Source organism: Anolis sagrei, chromosome 6 (genome assembly GCF_037176765.1).
Source record: "Anolis sagrei isolate rAnoSag1 chromosome 6, rAnoSag1.mat, whole genome shotgun sequence".
In the NCBI taxonomy this organism is placed as follows: domain Eukaryota; kingdom Metazoa; phylum Chordata; class Lepidosauria; order Squamata; family Dactyloidae; genus Anolis; species Anolis sagrei.
In genome coordinates, this window is record NC_090026.1 from 105,999,856 (window position 1) to 106,021,426 (window position 21,571).

General features: G+C 40.4%; 1 protein-coding gene across 2 annotated transcripts; it reads right to left on the bottom strand.

Moving 5' to 3' along the window:
* Positions 1–832: 832 nt before the first annotated feature.
* HACD1 (3-hydroxyacyl-CoA dehydratase 1) lies at positions 833–21,299 on the bottom strand. 2 transcript variants are annotated; one of them, XM_060782348.2, is made up of 7 exons: positions 21,112–21,299; positions 12,397–12,514; positions 9,544–9,562; positions 9,374–9,456; positions 5,829–5,950; positions 2,208–2,386; positions 833–1,617 (listed from the first exon to the last, which is right to left on the bottom strand). In XM_060782348.2, exons 1-7 carry the CDS (start codon positions 21,237–21,239, stop codon positions 1,535–1,537), a joined length of 732 nt encoding a protein of 243 aa, XP_060638331.1. In that variant the 5' UTR covers positions 21,240–21,299; the 3' UTR covers positions 833–1,534. The 2 variants fall into 2 exon arrangements, with proteins under 2 accessions (XP_060638331.1, XP_060638330.1); XM_060782347.2 differs by having other exon boundaries at positions 9,374–9,462; positions 21,112–21,298.
* Between the last annotated feature and the right edge of the window lie 272 nt (positions 21,300–21,571).

Consider the following 21,571-nt stretch of genomic DNA (forward strand, 5'->3'; position numbering starts at 1 on the left):
TGACACAGTACGTGCCTTTAAAAGGTGAATTTATGGAGGACAGTCATCAATGGGTTTACAGTATCGTGTGGAACATGGGCAAGAGCAGTATCAAAATCATTTCAAAAAGGAAGCTCCTTTTTGAAAAATCCAAAGGCCACTTGAGGCTGAATTACTTTCTGGGATCCTATCTGAAAAGATTTTAACAGGACTGACACATATATGAGTCAATAATTAAACAGCCCTTCCATAGTGAAGTAAACCACAATTTTATGCATCACATCTTGTCTTGGTTCGAATTCGGGGAGTGGGGTGAGCTTCTGTCTGTCAGCTCCAGCTTCCCATGTGGGGACATGAGAAAAGCCTCCCACAGGATGGTAAAACATCCGGATGTCCCCTGGGTAACACCCTTGTAGATGGCCAATTCTCTCACATCAGAAGCAACTTGCAGTTTCTCAAGTCGCTCCTGACATGAAAAAACAATCATGTCTTTTGTCTATGTGATGACAAACCATTTACCCTCTATAAACTTTTCTACCCATATGCAAAGTTTCACCTGCTGCCTTAAAAAGGGGGACATAATCTTAATTATTTGGACCAATGAACTTTTAAAACATTATTCTCTGATTCAAGAATATGATGTGTATATCCATGAACTAATTCCTTTAAATGGGCAAATGCTTCTAGAAAAGGTTCTTAGGTCGCTCAAGCATTTAGGACTGAAATAGCATTGTGTCACCCCAATTTACAAAGAGCACAGTTTGTTATTTTCAAGGAGATGCTTTTAAAAACCATCCAAATTATATGCAATCAGTGAAATTATCATACTTAATGTAAATGTATTTTTTTTAAAAAAAATTACAAAGATGAAGACACGTTTTATGAATTCCCATTAAATGCTAGGAACAGAGAGAGAAAAAATACTGTAAACCATAGCCCAATTTTTAAAGTAAAAATACAGGCCAGGATCCAAAGTGGTACGTAAGATGTTTCACATGCACTCAGATGCTTTTTGACACCATTACCAACCTTTCTTTCTTGCCCTTGAAATGCCATTCCAATGTTTGGGAGCTTTCTATAACAAAATTTGTTAAAGAATTGAGACGTCCCTGCTATGGTCAAGTACAGAAGTGACTTGGTTACCTCCCTCCCAGCCACTGCTCAGACTAGAATCATGATGGAAAATCAATGAACAACCATTTTCAGAATAGCTTCCCAATTTACTTTGACTCCCCACAGAAATTCTGACCAAAGTGTCCTAAGATGTGCAATGAACAAACGTTTCTTTTTGTGTGTCTGTCTATGTGTAATTGGAACAAAATAATTTATTTAAAAGAAAAGGGGAGAAACACAGAAGACAAATATAAAGTTGAAAAGTTAAATGAGAAAATTAGAGCATTTGCATTATTTGCAATATAGGTATTGCAAAATTAAGGACCTATGTTGGTTGCATGGACTGGTTAATCTTGCTCCATTACGTCAAATCTGGACTTGTGCAACTTGTTACATATTTGGTTTGTTACTCTGAAAAGCACCATGGATGGCAAGGGCTGTTTTAATCGTCCTTTTCTACAATCACTTCACCGTGAAGTACTTTTCTTCTTTGACGGAGCATGTGAAAGTACAGTTGTGGAAACACTATTAAAGAAGAAAAGAAGTACAGACTGTGTTAAATATATCAAAACTAGGAGATGCAGCTTTAATAATGAGTATTATTTTAGTAAACAAAATAGCAATGTCTTTATTAATGGTTTGTCACTTTCACTGTTGTCCTACACCCCTAACCCACAGTGAATGTGGAGGACTAATTCCAATGTCTATGAGCTACAGTTCTCAATCTTAGGTACATTAAGAGAGTCTTATCAGCTCTGCTGTCTAAAATCCAACTTAACTGGAGATCCTGAACATTTACCTACCCTTAATCACTGACCCCAGAGTGATGGACTCAATCTACCTTAAAGCAATTAAATAGAATGCAAAACTTTACTACGGACCTCATCACACTAGAGAATGAATCCACTTTAAATCCAGTTGCTGCCTCCTGTAGAATTCTGGGGTTAGTAGTTTAGGGAGGAGCCTTTAACAGCCTCACTAAACTACAAAACCCATAATTCTGCAGGAGGCAAAAACCGGATGTAAAGTGGATTCATTCTCTAGTGTGATGAAGTCATATAAATATTAGTGTAGCTGACATACAAGTAAAAACAAAAGTTTCTATTGATATTTACATGGTATATAGGAGGCCATGACGATGAGAAGGAAGTAGTAATAGTCAAAAGAGACGTTATACTTGTTGGGAAGTCTCACTGAAAAAATGCCCGACTTCTTCACATAGGGTAAGGCGGCATAAATAGTTAGAAGTTCACCAACAACTCCTACTGGATATAAGATGATGAAAAAATTGTACCTGGAAGAAAATCCAAACAAATAGCTTTAAGAATTCTCTTTGCAAAGAGCTGGTGTTTTTGCACTCTTCATGAGCAGCACAAAAAAACATGGCAGGTTAATGTTCAAAGCCTATGCATAACTATTTGCTAACAAGATCCATAAACCTCAACAGAATTTCCTTGAATAAAACATGCATAGCATCGCTCAGCATGCATACCCATATGTCTAACAGTGATTCCTAATGTACTAGTGTGGCTTGAAAACCTGTCTTTGAGGTGTATAGGTTCAAGGTAATGAGCTAGGACAGTGGTTCTCAATCTCTGGGTCCCCAGGTGTTTTGGCCTAGAACTCCCAGAAATCCCAGTCAGTATACCAGCTGTTAGGATTTCTGGGGGGTGAAGGTCAAAATAGCTGGGGACCCACAGGTTGAGAACCACTGAGTTAGGAGAACAAAATACATGCCTGATTTGATCCATCAAATGTAGATAGCAATACGTGTCTATATTGTCTCACCATATCTTACAGTATTTTAGAGATGAAAACATATGGTAAGGGTTTTAATAAGAAAACCAAGTAGCAGTTTGCTTTTCCCCAAGCCTATTGGAAAGGACAAAGTTGCACTGCTTTCCCTTCTCTTCCCACTGCTGAGTTAACTGAGTACAAATTACTTTTGCACCCTGAATCGGTTTTCAGCAATGGAAAGAAGCAGGGAACAAAGAGGGAAATTAGTTGACTGGCATTAATCACCACTCCTTTTAGAGGTAGCATTTATAGTCCAACTAGTGGTGTGGGAGCATCATTTGCGTGTTATTTGCTTTTTCTTTGCAATCAGTATTATTTAATTTGACAATCAAGAAGAATATTTCCATGTGTTATAACACTGAACTTCACTTTATGGGTACGTTCAGAACTTTAATTTCATGATACAAGGAAACTTTGTCAACTTTAGTTTTTTAACTTTTAAAGACAGAATATTTTAAGAAAAGAGAAGGTGCATCAATTATTATGGTCATTTATTACACAAGGCTTCTGGTGTTATCTGACAATGTATATCCTTGAACTAACAATGAACACTGTATTCATTTAGTTCACTTTAAATGTTTCTGCAAAAATCTGTGCTTGACTTTTTTTCAAAGGTAACACCAGCTAAAATGAATGTCATTCTAAATCAACATTTGAAGATGTACCTATAATGAATGTTGGGAACATATTTATGAAATATGCAAGTACAGACAGTCCCGGAGTTACAAACATCCAACTTACAAATGACTCATTAAGAAAGGGGGTGAGACAAGAGGAAGTGAGAGAAATCCACCCCTAGAGTCACTCCTGAAAGAGTTATTATGGGGAAAAGGTGACTCCACAACAAGCCAATAAGTGAGATGAATTCTTCTGAACAGGGACACAGACAGTAAAACAAACACCACAGGGGTGTTTATCCTTCCTTATGCAAAGCTTGCTCTCTCTCTCTCTCTCTATATATATATATATATAAATAAATATACACACACACACACACACAAAGGTTGGAGTCATACTAAGAAATATATTTGTTCTGACATACATACAAATTCAACATAAGAACAAACCTACAGAACCTATCTTGTTCGCAATTTGGGGACTGCATGTATAGGAATTTGAGAGTTCATGGTACAGTTCAACAATGAAACATATTGGTCTAGAAATCTGATGGTTTTGGGGGGAAACTTCCTTTCATTTGTCAGATTACAAATTGGAGATTTTTTATTGGGAAGCAATAATATTTTGTAGCATTTTCTATAAAGAAAGCCATGCAAATGCAGTAATTAATAAAGAACTGGCGCTCAGTCTGGGAAAGTCAACACGAGTTCCTTCCAAGGGTCAGAAAGACATGCATAATATACATTCCATGCCCAAAACAGATGAGAGTTAAAATGGCAAGCTATGGAACATGAAACCCCCACAAGAACTGTTTGAGTTAGAGAATACATAGGTCAACTAGAATGGACAATATAGATTTCAAAAAGCAGTAAGAAAGAGTAATAGCTTGAAGAAAAGGAGTAACTTGATTAATAAGATTTAAGCACAACAGAAACAAATCACAGGGGACCACTATAGAGTGAAGCTAAGTTCTATTAAGCCCTATTAATTTTATTAAGTAAATGCAAGCAAGGCTTATTTCTGACAGCGAACACAGGAGATCAGAGAGCCTGAACCAACAGAAAATTGTACAGTGTGAAATTTGTGAAGATTGATGCACTGAAGGGGAATGTGCTAATTTAATTCTCTTGAATTCCGGAATCTAAGAGAAATACACATGGGAGAAACATTCATTATAGAGTTATTTCCTTGTTCTGTAGTATTCTCATGTTGTGCGGGAGTGGCATAACACCTGCTTTTCATACCACAGATCCCAGCTTCAATGTCTGGCATCTCTAATAAGAAAATTCTAATATAGAAAACAATTGAAAGTTTTCTAAGATCAAATGGGACAGTTTTGAAAGATGGCACCTGGAATATTGTTTCCAATTCTGGGCACTGCAGTTTAAGAGAGATGTTGACAAGCTGGAATGTGTCCATAGAAGGGCGACTAAAATGATCAAGGGTCTGGAGAACATGTCCTATGAGGAGTGGCTTAAAGAGCTGGGCATGTTTCGCCCACAGAAGAGAAAGCTGAGAGGAGACATGATGGCCATGTACAAATATGTGAGGGGAAGTCATAGGGAGGAGGAAGCAGGCTTTTTTTTTTCTCCTGACCTGGATACTAGGTTGCAGAATAATGGCTTCAAACTACAGGAAAGGAGATTCCACCTGAACATTAGGAAGAACTGAAGCTAGCAACATGCTTCAAAATACCTGGCCAAACACAGCAACTTTTAATCGGGTACATGTATAAGAGCAACATTTTTGCCAATAAGTGATGTTGTATAGTTCCTACAAAACTTATTTCCCTGCGTGAAACAATCTAGAGAAGAGACAACTCTAAAGATGGTGATACACAGAGAAGTTGCTATAAGGATATAGTAGTAGCTCTTTCAAACAAGTGCTCCAAGTGCATTTGGGTTTTTAAAGAAAAACACCTTGGAAGCAAATAAGCAGCCAATATAACTTTGTAAAAATCATTGCACTTGAAGGATGAAGAACATGCAGTCCCCTAGATGGTTCTGGGAATTTAAAAAAGTACCTATAAATAATCATTATGTATTTTATTCAATATGTAATTTTTGGAAGAGACACAGGTTATATTGTAAAAATATAAGTAACACAAATATTATGTCAGGATAGGTTAGAATAGTCAGCAGCAAACTCTTTGTTTAAAATATATCCAAAGCTATGAAACTAAAACACTACAGTGAAAACTAATCACGGTTATCATCCACACAAACTAAGCTCTCACAGCTGAGTAATTCTTTGTTGGAATGGCATGCAAGAAAGGGGCATGCACAAAACAATGAGAAACTAAACTGCAAGGCATTCTCCACCTGGCCCATTTTATGAAGTATGGTAAGTGGTTAAGCATATTGAATGTGTAGAAGGAATATCGAGTAATCTCTGTCACAGTCCATACGACCAGAAAAAGAATAACGCTGTCCTCATTCTGGATCTGTAGAAGTATAAAGAACCAATAACTGCTGCATCCTTAAAATGGCAATACAATTTGGAAAGACATAAACAGATAGCACACCCATACACCTTTTTCTTAAAGAATGCATTATTTAGAAAACACTGAAGTGGAAGACTGAACAGAAATGGAATAATATTAGCCAGTTCATACACACAATACAGACCAAAAAGCAGGAAGGGAGAAGGAGAACAAAAGAAGAAAGGCATCACCTTTCAGTCTAACTAAGGCTGGATCTATACTGACACATAATCCGGTTTCTGAATCCAGACTATCTGCTCTAAACTGGATTGAGTCTACACGGCCATATAATCCAGTTCAAAGCAGATAATCTGAATTCAGAAACTGGATTGTATGGCAGTGTAGACAGAGCCTAAGATAAAGAGGAAAGCAAGAAGAAATATATAGCTGTCCTTTACTAAATGGCTAGGCCATTTATACAAGCAAATTTGAAATGGCCACAGAAGAAAAAAAAAACCACCCATACTGATATTCTATCTCTGTTTACTCTCTCTACCAATGGGCAAAGAATTCCTCTTTCAGCACACAATGGGAAGCATGTGAACAATGACATATACCCATTTGCTAAAAACCATATCCATATCTGTGTATAGTAGCACAGATATGTGATTTTAATAGAGATTAGTATAATGAAAAACAGGCAGGGGCTATCCTGCTTTGTTATAATTATTAAGTACTAAAAAACAAACAAGGACAGACAACAGCTATGCTCAGTATCACATAGATAAGACGGACTGCATGGAATCAGTTTAATGAGAAGTCCAGCTTTGATCAGATTGAAACCTTCACAGTTGGCTAAACATGTGTAGAATAAGCATGAAACCTAGATTATAACAGGGCTGTGAAATATGTTGAATTTCACATCCCATAAGCCTTAGAAAAATTGGTCAGTGGAGAGAGATGATGGGAGAATTCATCAACATTTGGAAGGCCAAATGTTTCTCAACCCAGCTGTGCAGGATAGAGGAAACACATCAACAATGTTCCAATTAAATTGAATTATCAATGCAATTAGAATTTAATTGGGGTAATATTTAGAGTAAGGGTGGAAATGTGCTAAACTCTTTGCCCCATGAATTGGCTTTGAAATCCAAGTGGCTGTCCTACTTGTAAGAGAAAAGACACACAGAGATCCTCATGACAAAAATAGATTTAACTTAAATAAATTAAATCTATTTTTGTCATGAGGATCTTTGTGTATCTTTTCTCTTACAAATAGGGCAGACACTTGGATTTCAAATGGACCTGTGTATTGCTATTAGTGTAAAGGCACATGTGTTTGGCCTTTATGTTTTTAAAATAATACTTTTTCAAGGAAAAAACAGTCTAACCTAATTAGGATTGTATAACACTTCTCCTATTCTATTACCTGCTGAGTTTGGGGTTTCATCACACACAACAATATTTTTCCATCCTGTTTTATTGTGTTTCTTCTGTGCTCAAGGTCCAGCTTTCTCTAATTATTTTAAACTCATAAGAATGCTTTCTTTATAATGCTTTTGGTGGTGTCAATAAAAATGTGTTGCTTTGAGATTTTTGATCTACTGGATAGGCTCTCATTTTTCACCCTTCAAATCGTATGTCCTCCAACTCACTCCTGCTTTCTCTGGTTTTATTTACTCACGGAGTGTCAATGGAGGCATGGATTCATTCTTGCCTCTCCTAGAGCCATTTTTACTTATGCCATAAAAGAAATTTCCAGTATTTTAACTTGGAGGGAAATGTACATTCTTCTGAGCAGATGATACAACATAAAAATGTGCTAAAAAGAGGTCACAGAGAATTATACAAAAAAGACCTTCCCCTGCTAAAGATGTTTCAAATACTTTTGCAGGGGAAAAAACAGGATTGGAGAATTTTCTAAGTATTGTTTCATATAAGAGATGGCTAAGTGCCATCTACTGGTGATATAGCTCAATGGCTCTGGTTGTTTTTTTTTTTTAAAGATGCATCAGAATGCACTGACATACACACATAATCTGCTCTCAAATATATGTGAATAAAAAGCGTTATGAAATTCATGAGGTCACTGTAAGTTGGCAGGCAACCTGAAGGCACACACACAGGGGACTCATTCATATAGTGAATATCAACAGCTTAAATATGACAGCCAGCATGATGTAATGGTTTGAGTATTGGAGGATGACAGTGGAGACCAGCGTTCAAATCCCTGCTCAGACATGAAAACCCACTGTGTGACCTTGGGCTGGTTACACACTCCCGGTCCCAGAAAACCTCATGATAGGTTCACCTTAGAGTCACTATAAGCCGGAAATGACTTGAAACCAAACAACAACTAGCTCTGTATTGTCAAATTTGACTTGAAGAAAAATTTAAGGGTTTCACATACAATTCTTTTCTAGCACTGCCTAGCGATCTTTGGCATTTATAGTAGTTTCTAATCCAAGAACTAATCAGGCCTGATCTTGCTTAGCTTCTAAAATCAAGTACTATGTATGTTCAGGGTGCGTGGCAGAATGTTTACTGAGCTCATCCGATCTGCTGAAGGTATGATTAAACTTGGATCTAACCTCATTAAAGTTGATTGTATATTCACCATTAAATCAAGTACTGGACTTGGCCCAAAACTTTTCATAATCTAATAAGTCAAATGATATTGAGGGAGATACTTCTGAAGAAAGGCATAAAATGTCTACTTTTACTTGGGAACCAAAACCACTCAACTCAGAACTCGTTTTGGGGCAAATATTAACAGGACTGGGTTCCTTTCTCTGTTTACTTCCAGATACCAGCATGTCAGAAACTTAGAGAAATCTGTATCAACTTTAGGAAAAACAGTGCGTAAAAGTCTGAAAGTGAAAAGAACTGAAGCAAACTAACAAAAACATCTGTACATGTGTTCAACCTTAGGCTTATTTCCACTTAATCCATTCAACATGTGCTAATTTTAAGTTCTCTCTGAAACAGAAACAGCCAGCATCTTAGCTGAATAGGCTGACGAAGAGATGTGTCAGCCTTTGATCTTGTTTCATAGAGAGAGCAAATCAGGCAGCAAGCCAAAACAGCTCAGATATCCATCTCCGGTGGTGTTTAAGCCCTTGTCTCCCACATGTAAGGCAAATGCAAATGGAGAACTTTTAAAGTTCTGTCTGCAATTACAATCCTCCTGAGAGTTAACCCTACTGAAGATGGTTCTACTCTGAAAAACACGATGACTTGTCACTGAAAGTATCACTATAAGAACACAGGAATAGGGAACATTTGGTTCTCCAGACATTGCCGTACCCAACTTCCATGACCCTTAGGGAATGAAGCCAATGATAAGGGACTGTAAGAATTGTAGTCCAACAACATATGGAAGTTACACATTGTTCCTCCCTGATATATACAAATTGAAAGGCAAATGTTTTCCCTAGTGCTTACCTGCTTAATACTATGTGTAATAAACCACACCATGAAGATCCTGGAACACACTTGGACCCCAGTCACAAGCACCGAAGTGTGCACTACTCCTTAAAAAGAGAAACATGTCATCTTTGTCCATAGGGCAGGGGTTGTGCTTAATTAATTGAGAAACTGAAACAAAGACTCACCAGCTGCACAGTGGATTATCTGCAAATTTAAACAGAGCAAGAGTGCATGTGTTAAAAGTCTAGTATTTAAAATGGGTTTATGATAAGGACAGCCTTTACCTAAGACAATTCGCTGCCCAAGGCATAACAAACAACTTTCACCTGCACAAGTTGAGATACTTCACATACAGGACTAGCCACTTTGGCACAAAATTAGAAGAATCGCTGGCACAACAAATAAAATGGTATACATTATAAGTCACTTAAAAGTTGATCCTATAAATATCCCAACTATTAAGTAGGAATAAACATTTGAAAGGGTAATTTATGCTTACCACATTTAAACATGTATGACCAATGTGAGTAACACTATTGTTCACTGCACCCCATTTCACACTAATCACATTCCCACAACATATACACTCCATATAACCATTGAACCATCGAACATCTGAGGAAACAAATTATAGTTTGTGAAGTAAATTTGATATCCCCAAGCCATTACTGTTAATCTGAAATAGAACAATAGGCTATGGAAACTATGCTATACTATTAATACCTTGTAAGTAGTGATTACAAACAAAGTACTATGCATCTTGATATGTTTTTCAGAAGTTTTGTTAGATATCTGTAATCATATGGTATATGCCAATCCAGCCATGGTGTTCAAGCCCAGCAAACAAACAGCTTCTTACATCACTTATGGAAAAGATTATAACTATGGAAAAGGGCACTGCATAACTGGTAGCTGAACCAAGGATAATGCTATTTAAATTCTTTGTCTGGCATTCTAAAGACTAAGAAATGTTTCTATCTTGTAACAGAGACAGTGAAACTGTCATCTTCCAATTCTATTCTTCTACTGCCAAGACAACCAATACTCAAGAATGATGGTAGCTGTGGCCCAAGAATGTCTGGAGGGCAACAGGTTCTTCACTGCTGCCCTAAAGGATTCATTTTCTTGTAAATCAAGTGCATATGGAAAGATATAGTACTATAAATTCTCCCACAGACATTGGGAGTTTAAATATGATGCAGATAGCATCTATTTGTGTATTTATAGAGCACCATCAATTGACAGTCTTGAGCCCCCTGTAGCACAATGGGTTAAACCCTTGTGCCGGCAGGACTGCTGAGCAAAAGGTTGGCAGTTCGCATCCAAATAGCCAGGTGAGCTCCCATATGTCAGCACCAGCTTCCCATGTGGGGACATGAGAGAAGCCTTCCTCAGGATGGTAAAAAATCCACGTGTCCCCTGGGCAACGTCCTTGCAGACAGACAATTCTCTCACAACAGAAGCGACTTGCAGTTTCCCCAATTGCTCCTGACATGAAAAAAAAATGTACAGTCCTGCATATAAATATAATAAAATGATTGGCTTTGCCATTTGCATGCTATTTAATTATGCAGACAAAAACATCTGAAAGTGGCTTAAAATTTAAAGAACAGCATTTCTTAAGCTAACAGTACTGTAGCACAAACATTGTACATCAAAGCTACCAGTGTTATATGTGCTCCAAGAATGTTCAAGAAGCTGGAGCAAGTATGAAATGGACAAGATGACACATACTGCCTTCCCCTAGAACAATGGTTCTCAACCTGGAGTCCCCAGATGTTTTTGGCCTACAACTCCCAGAAATCTCAGCCAGTTTACCAGCTGTTAGGATTTCTGGGAGTTGAAGGCCAAAAACATCTGGGAACCGCAGTTTGAGAACCACTGCCCTAAAAAGAGGAGGAAACGAGGGGGAGGACAGAAAAGAACGTTGTAGCATCTTTAAGACTATCTGGTTTTTGTTTCAGCAAGAGTTTTCATGTTTGCCTTCTACTGCTTCATGGATGTTTAATCTGTATTATAGGTGATCTACAAATATTACAACTATTTTAGGCTGGTGATTTGTAAGCAAACAAAGTCAACTGTGTGGATCTTCTAAATCTTAAGTGAAGCTCTGAAATATTTGCAGAGGTGTTACTACAGCCCTCCATTCGCTGAGGCACAAGAATGGAAAAGTTAAAAAACCCATGGAAAAGTTAAAAAACACATTTTAAATATTGTTGTTGTTGTTGTTGTTGTTGTTATTATTATTATTATTATCATCTCTAGGTTTTCCAACATGATTCTGGTCAATTTCTGCAGGATGCTAACCAAAAAACTGCACTGGAGACCAAGTTCCATGCAAACTGAAAAAACTGGACCCCTAGAGAGAATATTTTAACCAAACCAATAATAGTCAACTCCACAGAAGTGGAGACCTGGCTATACTCCTTTTCTTTTCTTTTCTTTTTTTTTTTTAAAAAAACCCTAACAAATACTTAGCAATCCTATTTTGTTTGGTGTTATGACCAATAGGAAGATATAGAGCTACTGCCAAGTATGCTGCACTATGACACATGTGTTGAGGTACAATTGATACAAAACAAGTACTTCTACAAGATGCATATACAAACCGCAATTACAGTTTGCTCAACCATGATGGCTCAGAAATTGATTATTTCTTGGTAAATGCATGTAGAACTTGGAATGTTGGATTTTGTTTTAGATAACAGGCCCCAAAATGCCCTAGCCAGCATATCTATTGGCCATGGTAGCTGGAATATTCAGGGAATATGTCACCCAAAACGTAATTAACCTCTGTGCTACAGGTGGGGATCATGTAGCTCTTGGCTGTTTTGGTGCCTCTGAACTGAAAAGTACATTCTGCTCTCCAATTCAAAACTGGCTTCATTCACATCAAAGCCATTAAGTTATTAACTAGCAAGAATAATTCATTTTCACTGAAATCCGAAGACTGGTCATGACAACAAAGAGGACTATGCACTTTAAAAATTCTAAACATTCCCTTTCCTATGAGAAAGATTAATTCCTTAAAAGCTTACCTCAAGTAAAGCAAAAGTCTGGAAAAATTTAAGTGTCTTTTGGATGCTTTTATATAAGCCTTTGTATGTGCCTTTTTCCATGTAAAACCGTGCCATGGCGATAGCCAACACCAGCCACCTAGACAAAGAGAAAAGAATATATTTATTCAAAAAACACACACTTCATATTTTGAGTGAACTACTTTTATATATATTTCACACCAACAATACTTCACACCCAAAATGTTTACCATATTTAATATTGCCTATAAAATTTAGGATGTATTTACACTGTGGAATGAATGCAGTTTGACATCACTTTAATTATTATGGCTCAATGCTATGAAATTGTGGGATTTGTAGTTTGGTGAGGCACTAGAACTCTTTGGTGGAGAAAGTTAAGGAATTGCAGAATTCCAAAGCATTGAGCCATGGCAGTCAAAGTGGTGTCAAACCGCCTTAATTTTACAGTGTAGGTGCACCCTTAATACCACATCCATGAAGAGGCTGTACTAAGACTGAAAATGGAAAGTACTGAAAAAGGACACCAGAGCAGAGGGGGCTCAAGAGAGCCATTTCCTGAATAAATCATGCCAACTTGTCAAATAAATACCCTTGCTCTCTCATCTCACCTGCTGTGCATGCTCCACTTGAAACGGAGCCCTTTACAGACAGGTAACGAAGGGCTCCATTTCAAGCAGAGGGCTACAGAAACCTACCCAGCACCAGATCCAACGTATCCATGCAGGGTTGAGTGTGCAATGCAATAGGACGATGCAATTGCATTTCAGGAGTCAGTTGCACCAGGAAGCAAAGGAAAAATGAAGGAATCGGGGCCCCTGGGCTTTAGAAGGTTTTTAAACTTTGGGAACTAGCAAATAGTTTTGATTATATTTCAAGCACGGAAATTACTTGCACTATTATGTCTGTCCACAGAAAAGCAAGCAATCCCAAGTATTTCAACTTCCTTGCAACCAAAGCTGAAGACAGATTACTAAGCAATGATCTCACTCAAGAAATTAACTGAAATAGTTTTTCCTTGGCACCAGAAAAACATCTACTGCATACAGGGCTGTAGCCAGAAAATTTTTTCGGGGAGGGTTGACAATTTCGGCGGGGGTGTGTGTGAAAATTTGGGGGGGGGGGGGTTGAAAATTTTTTTGGGGGGAAGGGTTGAAACCTGCCTCCTAGCTCACGCTGAAGCAAAGAGCACAGCAGAGGGCAGAGCAGCCTTCACTAGCCTGCAGCTCTGCCCCTGTCAACCACCTCCACCAAGTCTGGCCTTCAACACACACACACCCAACTTGGTTGCTTCACTACATTGGCTATTGCTGCAAGTAATGACAGTGTGAATAAATTGTCAATATTTGCTTGAGATAGTGCTTACAGTTCTGGAGGGACTCTTAATTTTTTGCATCTCATAGACTTTGCATGGGGATTTGGTTAACCAGTTAAAATTCATGAGTAAACCAGGTTTTTTAAAAAAATCTGAAACATTTTGGGGAGGGTTTGAACCCCTAAAACCACCCCCTCGCTACAGGCCTGACTGCATACATACTAGTATATTAAATACATATTCAATGGTACTTTCGGATCAGTGGGTTTCCTGTCCTATTTATTAACTAAAGTCCAACATAACAAGTCTGTTTTATATCTCTTTAACTTTCACCCAATTATCCCCTGAAATAAACAATCACAGAATTCAGAGGCTCATGACAAGGTGGTGTAATGCATCATATGGTGTGCCAGAATATAACATTAGTCAAATAAAGTCAACTCAATTCTACTATTAATGCTTATTTCAGCTATTTGAAATACCAGGAATATTTTTGACTAGATGAAGCCTGGCCTGAGTAATCATGAACCAAGGGCTACCAGAAATCATTCATGCCGGCTGAGAAATAACCTTCTAACTGGGATTTAAAAATAGGACAATATACACATAGATACAAAGGTTTATTTCCTCCAGCTGCCTATATAAAAACCTGGAGTTGAAATCATGTAGCTCTTCATATGCTGTTGGACTCCAATTCCCAGTATTCCAAAGCATGAGCTAAAATAGGTAGGGCTGTTGGGTATTGCAGTACAACATCATTGTCTAAATATCAACAAAATCAGCTGCCCAAACCTGCCTTTAAAGAATCATCATCAATGCCACTGCCACCACCACATTGGTTTTCTCTTCCAGGATTGAGACCCAAAGCAGCTTACAACTTTCTTCTCTACCAGGGATAACTTGGGAAGAAAATGCTCAGAAGGAGGAATTACGATGTTTTCTAGATTTTAAGGACAACTACCAGAATCGCTAATGAACATTAGGGAGAGATGTTGGAAGTTATGGTCAACTTCTGGAAGGCTTCAAAATCCTGATCCTTGCTCTTGTCATCACCCTACACAAAGCATAGTCATGGAGATCCACCATGAAGAAAATTTTCATTTCCCAGTGCTTTAAATAAAGATTCCGCTTCCGAATATCAACGCAAACATCAAAAGTTGACAAAACTCAAGACACCAACCCATCACCTCTGGCTACTTTTCACTCTTTTATGGGAATAAGGTTTTTCCAGCACCTATCAACACCTTCACAAGCAAGGGTAGGCAACACTGTGCCTCTCCTGATGCGACTGGACTGCAGCTCAATTTCCCACCAAAAGCTTTTTTTCTTCAGGAATGACTTGAGAAACTGCAAGTCGCTTCTGCTGTGAGAGAATTGGCCATCTGTAAGGACGTTGTCCAGGGGACAACTGGATGTTTTATCATCCTGTGGGAGGCTTCTCTCATGTCCCCGCATAAGAAGCTGGAGTTGACAGACAGGAGCTCATCCTGCTCACTGGATTCGAACCAACGATCTTTTGGTCAGCAGTCCTGCCCGTACAGGGCCACCGGGGGCTCCAAAGGTGAGACTGACTAGAGATGGTGGAGACTTCGCCAGCATTTGAAGGGCCACCTTCTCCCAATCTCTACCATAGCCAAAATGATCTCATTTGATCTTTCAGTAGAAAGCACAAAATAGAATTTTGGGTTTTACGTATTATAATAATTCAATTTTATTTAGTGCTTAGACTGTAAGTCTTTCACATAGAGAACAAACGAGTCAGTACATATAAGCTCAATTATAAAATACCAAGCAATGCAACAGGAGGCAAGATGGCACTGGCACAATAGAAGGTGTTTTAATAGGCTCCGATATCTTTGTTGTTCCTTCTTTCTTTTTATAATGAAGATCAAAAAATGCACTAGGACAAGCCCAGAGACAATTAGATACTACAAGGCCTCCAAACAACTCAAGATAGATGAATTATTCCGGGAGGAAAATGTGAGTATTTCAGATTTAAATGCGCTGTATAAAATTGATACTGATAACAGTTCCTCGGCCTTTGATAAAGACAATGAGCCTATCAGAAGCCTCAGAAATCTTTGGCAACAATTTGGCTGTTTATCATGAAGGAGTGTCTTAGAGCCAAATGAGGAAGATGTGCCTGGGGTTTTTACATATTAAGACAGCAATTCTTAAATCACTGTGTAGCATGTATGTAGATGGGCACAACCTGAAAGCAGGTTTCATAGGGTTACTGCAGGCAATAAATATTCAGAAGTGGTTTGACTAATTATTTCCTCTAAAATACGGAATAAAAACTTAGAAAGATAATTCTATACTACCAGCTGTAGATTTTATAACTTCTGGGATTATCACTTCACACTAGAGAAAGAGTGGGCAAGCTTGCAAGATCAATTTTCTATCTCCAGCACCCTCCACAAGTCACATAACACTCCCCTAAACAAAACAAGAACTGAAAAAAAGACATATGGGTTTCCCATGGAAAGCTGGCAACTAACATATTTCTATAGAACAAGAATCTTGTCATTGCACTGCTTTTGTTGTTGCGGTTTTGGAGTTTAGCAGGTTTGGCATTACAGAGTAGTATTGTGGGGAAAATGCTAGGTCTTGCAGCGTTTGCAAAGATCCATGCTCAGGTCAATATGCCTTCATCCACCCCTTCTTATTGGTCTTCCCTCCATGGGCACAAGGACCCTAAAATTTCCAGCTGTACTGCTGCCATTTGGGTAACCTACACACATCACAACACTTGGGAGTGTGGAGCACAATATGGAATGAGACCATAGAGGCAGCAGCAAAAAGAGGAAGTCATTGCATTAGGCATTTAGTGTATGTCAGTGCATCAGACCAATGAGGACTTGGACTAATTCAATATGCAAGCTGGGAGATTTTTCTAGTTAGATTTCTCCCATTATAAAAATCAAATGAATTTGCCCCCCAAATGATGGCTAGAGGACATGAAAGCATTCTCGCCATGTTTGGGGGTGTTCTTGGACCCCTAGAAATCATTTTGGGTTATTTACATAAAACATTGTATGTATTTTATGTTAATGTGTTTTGACTTTGTTGTACCCAGCCTCCAGCCATCAGGAGAGATAGATAATACATAAGATTCTTATTATTATTATTATTGACACAAAAGCACAGTATGACACAGCAAACGAGATCTATAGGCTGGATTTCGTATCAAAAAATCACAAGTCAAACACTTCCCAAGCATCTAGGACTGTGTGATGTATTATTATTATTATTATCATCATCATCATCATCATCATCAGAGGCAAAATAATTTATTTCATTATTTCAATTGGAAAATATTGGGGAGTGGACAAGGGGGTTCTTATGTTCCAGTCAGTAAGTGACCCAAGAACCAGCTGGCTGGAGTATAAGAGCTATTGAGCAATTAATACACTGCACATTAGTCACAGAATTAAGGGAGAAGCAGTAGGTGCAGAAGTAGGTACAAAAGTCAAAAAGACAACAAAAAGTTGTAAATTACAGGCAGTTCAAGGCTTGGAAAATATGAACACCAAATAGTACTGCTAGTTGCGATGACTGACAGCAACAAAGCTGCCAGGAGGAGCTGAACAATTTACACACAGCTGTTTCAAGACACCAGGTGCCTAATGAGTATATCCTCCTGAACAACTGCTAGGAATGATGCAACTTCTCTTTGGCTCTGCATGACTCGATGAATGATGGTTATGGGTCTTCAGTGATGAAAACCTCCTGCTAGGAAGTACCCCTTGTCCCAGCCTCAGAGACCATTGTTATCAGAAGCTGAAGATTTCTGCCCATCTATCTCTTCCCCTTCGTCTGAATCTTAGGATTCAGAGTGTGAGTTCTGACAGCTTCAAGGTGATGAAAATTTATTTATTTATTTGTTATTTATTTGTTTGTTTGTTTACAGCTTTTATATTCTGCCCTTCTCACCCTGCAGGGGACTCAGGGCGGATTACAGTGTACACATATATGGCAAACATTCAATGCCAGTTTTTGACATACAAACATATAATTTGGATTTTTTTTTTACATGAAACTACAGGAAAAGAAAATGTGGAGGCCGTGACAGACTTTGTATTTCTAGGTGCAAAGATTACTGCAGATGCAGACTGTGGCCAGGAAATCAGAAGACGCTTACTTCTTGGGAGGAGAGCAATGTCCAATCTCAATAATATAATAAAGAGTAGAGACATCAGACTGGTAACAAAGATCCGCCTAGTCAAAGCCATGGTATTCCCTGTAGTCACCTACGGATGTGAGAGCTGGACCTTAGGGAAGGCTGAGCGAAGGAAGATCGATGCTTTTGAGCCGTGGTGTTGGAGGAAAGTGCTGAAAGTGCCTTGGACTGCGAGAAGATCCAACCAGTCCATCCTCCAGGAAATAAAGCCCGACTGCTCACTGGAGGGAAGGATACTAGAGACAAAGTTGAAGTACTTTGGCCACATCATGAGGAGACAGCAAAGCCTAGAGAAGACAACTATGCTTGGGAAAGTGGAAGGCAAAAGGAAGAGAGGCCGACCAAGGGCAAGATGGATGGATGGCATCCTTGAAGTGACTGGACTGACCTTGAAGGAGCTGGGGGTGGTGACGGCCGACAGGGAGCTCTGGCGTGGGCTGGTCCATGAGGTCACGAAGAGTCGGAGACGACTGAACGAATGAACAACAACAACAGGAAAAGAAATTCTTTCCACTCATTGGGAAGAATTCCTGATTAAAAAGGGCTGTTTGATAGTGTAATATTCTTCCTCGGAGTATAGTGAAGTCTGGAAGTTTTAAATCAGAAGCCTAAATCCTTTAAAGCAAGCATGGAAAACTTGGCAAAGCCTTCCAGGTGTTTTGGACTTCAATTCCTACAATAACTCATAAGAGCCAGTAGGCTGCTTATTTATTTATCGTGTCATCAGCAACCATTGTATTACAATTCTAACAGAGCAAAACAAACACAGAGATTAAAAAGAAAAAGGAAAAAAAACACACACACACAGATTTTGCAAATTTGGTATTTGGTTAAATGTCCTTTGACCAGTATCTGGCCACTTGGAGTGCCTCTGGGGTTGCCGCAAGAAGGTCCTCCATTGTGCATGTGGCAGGGCTCAGGGTGCATTCCAGCAGGTGGTCAGTGGTTTGTTCTTCTCCGCACTCGCATGCCGAGGATTCCACCCTGTAGCCCCATTTCTTAAGACTGGCTCTGCATCTCGTGGTGCCAGAGTGCAGTCTGTTCAGTGCCTTCCAAGTCGCCCAGTCTTCTGTGTGCCCAGGGGGGAGTCTCTCATCTGGTATCACCCATGAATTGAGGTGCTGGGTTTGGGCCTGCCACTTTTGGATTCTCGCTTGCTGAGGTGTTCCAGCTAGTGTATCTGTAGATCTTAGAAAACTATGTCTGGATTTAAGTCGTTGATGTGCTGGCTGATATTCAAACGGGATGAGCTGGAGATGTCTCTGCCTTGGTCCTTTCACTATTGGCTGCCACTTCCCGGCGGATGTCAGGTGGTGCAATACCGGCTAGATCAGGGGTCCTCAAACTAAGGCCCGGGGGCCGGATACGGCCCTCCAAGGTCATTTACCCGGCCCTCATTCAGGGTCAGCCTAAGCCTGAAACGACTTGAAAGCACACAACAACAAGAAGAATCCTATCTCATTAGCCAAAAGCAGGCCCACACTTCCCACTGAAATACTAATAAGTTTACATTTGTTAAAATTGTTCTTCATTTCAATTATTGTATTGTTTTTAAGTGTTTTCCCCACTACATATAAGATATGTATGGTGTGCATAGGAATTCATTCATTTTTTTTTTCAAATTATAATCCCGCCCTCCAACAGTTTGAGGGACAGTGACCTGGCCCTCTGTTTAAAAAGTTTGAGGATCCCTGGGCTAGACAGTGTAATTTCTCCAGTGGTGTAGGGCGCAGACACCCCATGATAATGTGGCATGTCTCATTAAGAGCCACATCCACTGTTTTAGCGTGGTGAGATGTGTTCCACACTGGGCATGCATACTCAGCAGCGGAGTAGCACAGCACAAGGGCAGATGTCTTCACTGTATCTGGTTGTGATCCCCAGGTTGTGCCAGTCAGCTTTCGTATGATATTGTTTCTAGCACCCACTATTGTTTTTAAGTGTTTTTTCCCACTACAAATAAGATATGTATGGTGTGCATAGGAATTCATTCATTATTTTTTCAAATTATAATCCAGCCCTCCAACAGTTTGAGGGACAGTGACCTGGCCCTCTGTTTAAAAAGTTTGAGGATCCCTAGGCTAGACAGTGTAATTTCTCCAGTGGTGTAGTGCGCAGACACCCCGTGATAATGCGGCATGTCTCATTAAGAGACACATCCACTGTTTTAGTATGGTGAGATGTGTTCCACACTGGGCATGCATACTCAGCAGCAGAGTAGCAGAGCACAAGGGCAGATGTCTTCACTGTATCTGGTTGTGATCCCCAGGTTGCACCAGTCAGCTTTCGTATGATATTGTTTCTAGCACCCACTTTTTGCTTGATTTTTCTTGTAGGTCAGAGCACGGTCCAGAGTGACTCCCAGGTATTTGGGGTGCGCTGCAATGCTCCAGTTTGTCCATGAATTAACTATACTCCAGGGCCAAGCCTATTGCAGGAACAATCTCCTTGCCAGTCTTAATTGGAGGCTCTAATCCTGATCCCGTATGATATTGTTTCTAGCACCCACTTTTTGCTTGATGTTTCTTGTAGGTCAGAGCACGGTCCAGAGTGACTCCCAGGTATTTGGGTGCACTGCAATGCTCCAGTTTGTCCATGAATTAACTATACTCCAAGCCCAAGCCTATTGCAGGGACAATCTCCTCGCCAGTCTTAATTGGAGGCTCTAATCCAGATTCCCCCCCTCTCCGCTCTCGGCTCGGATTGCGTCTGTGGCGAAGAGCAAGCAGGTGCTCCTTTGGCCCGAACACCTCCTCCTCCTCCTCTCGTACAGTAGAAGCGGGAGAGAAGGAGGGAGAGAGGGAGGGAGAAGGGGGCGGAGGGCTGCGGCGAGCGGCCCCCTTTTTTCTGCCGAGGAAGCAAGTCTAGCATTCCGGCCCTGGGTCTATACTTAACCTCTCCGCCGGGCTCCAGGGATGACGTGCTGGCCTCTGGCTGGGGCAGCGCCGCGTGTTGCACCGTATTAGGGCATGCCCGCCCGGCCAAGGCTCAGCCCCCTCCTCCCATTCTCCCTCCTTCTTCCCTTCCCCAGGGCCAGGACCAGGGAGTTTGGGGAGGGGGAGGCGACCCAGTCGGGAACCGACTGGGGCGCCTCCCCCTCCCCAAACTCCCTGGTCCTGGCCCTGGGGAAGGGAAGAAGGAGAGCTCTGTGGGCGTGAGGGGCCTGCACTCCATTCCTCCTCCTTCCCATCTCTCTCTCTCTCCCTCCCTCACTCACCCGGCCGTCATGGTGATGTTATAGAAAATAAGCCAAGCCGTCGTGACGGCGCTTCCCCGCCGCGCCGCCTTCTTCCCGTTCTCTTTCTCCTCCGCCGAGCCGTTCCCGTCCTCCTCGCTGGGCGCCATGCCTCCTTCCCCTCCTTCCTTCCTTCCTTCCTTCCCTAAAGGCCAAAACGGGGCGAAGAGCGCGGCCCCGCCCCTTCCCCGCCCTCCGACCAATCAACAGCCGGCTCCTGATTCTGAGGGAAAGGCCTGACAGGGAATAAGAAAAAAAGGCGCCAAAGTAGGCGCCTTCCTGTGCCTTCCAGCTGTTTACGCCTCCAACTCCCAGAAGCCCTTGTAAGCTTCTTCAATGGTCAGGAATTCTGGGAGTTGGAGGCCCAAACAGGTGGAGGGCTGGAGTCAAGGGAACTGCCACCAATTAACATGGGCCCCTTCCACACAGTTGAATAAAATCC

What these genes read in the sequence shown, in the direction of transcription:
- HACD1 (XM_060782347.2), bottom strand. Translation starts at nt 21,239, where the DNA reads ATGGCGCCCAGCGAGGAGGACGGGAACGGCTCGGCGGAGGAGAAAGAG. An exon ending in AACATCACCATGACGGCCGG is followed by an intron (nt 12,515 to 21,111) that starts GTGAGTGAGGGA and finishes CTCTTTGTCTAG; the next exon opens with GTGGCTGGTGTTGGCTATCG. An exon ending in TTACACATAGTATTAAGCAG is followed by an intron (nt 5,951 to 9,373) that starts GTAAGCACTAGG and finishes ATACTTCTACAG; the next exon opens with ATCCAGAATGAGGACAGCGT.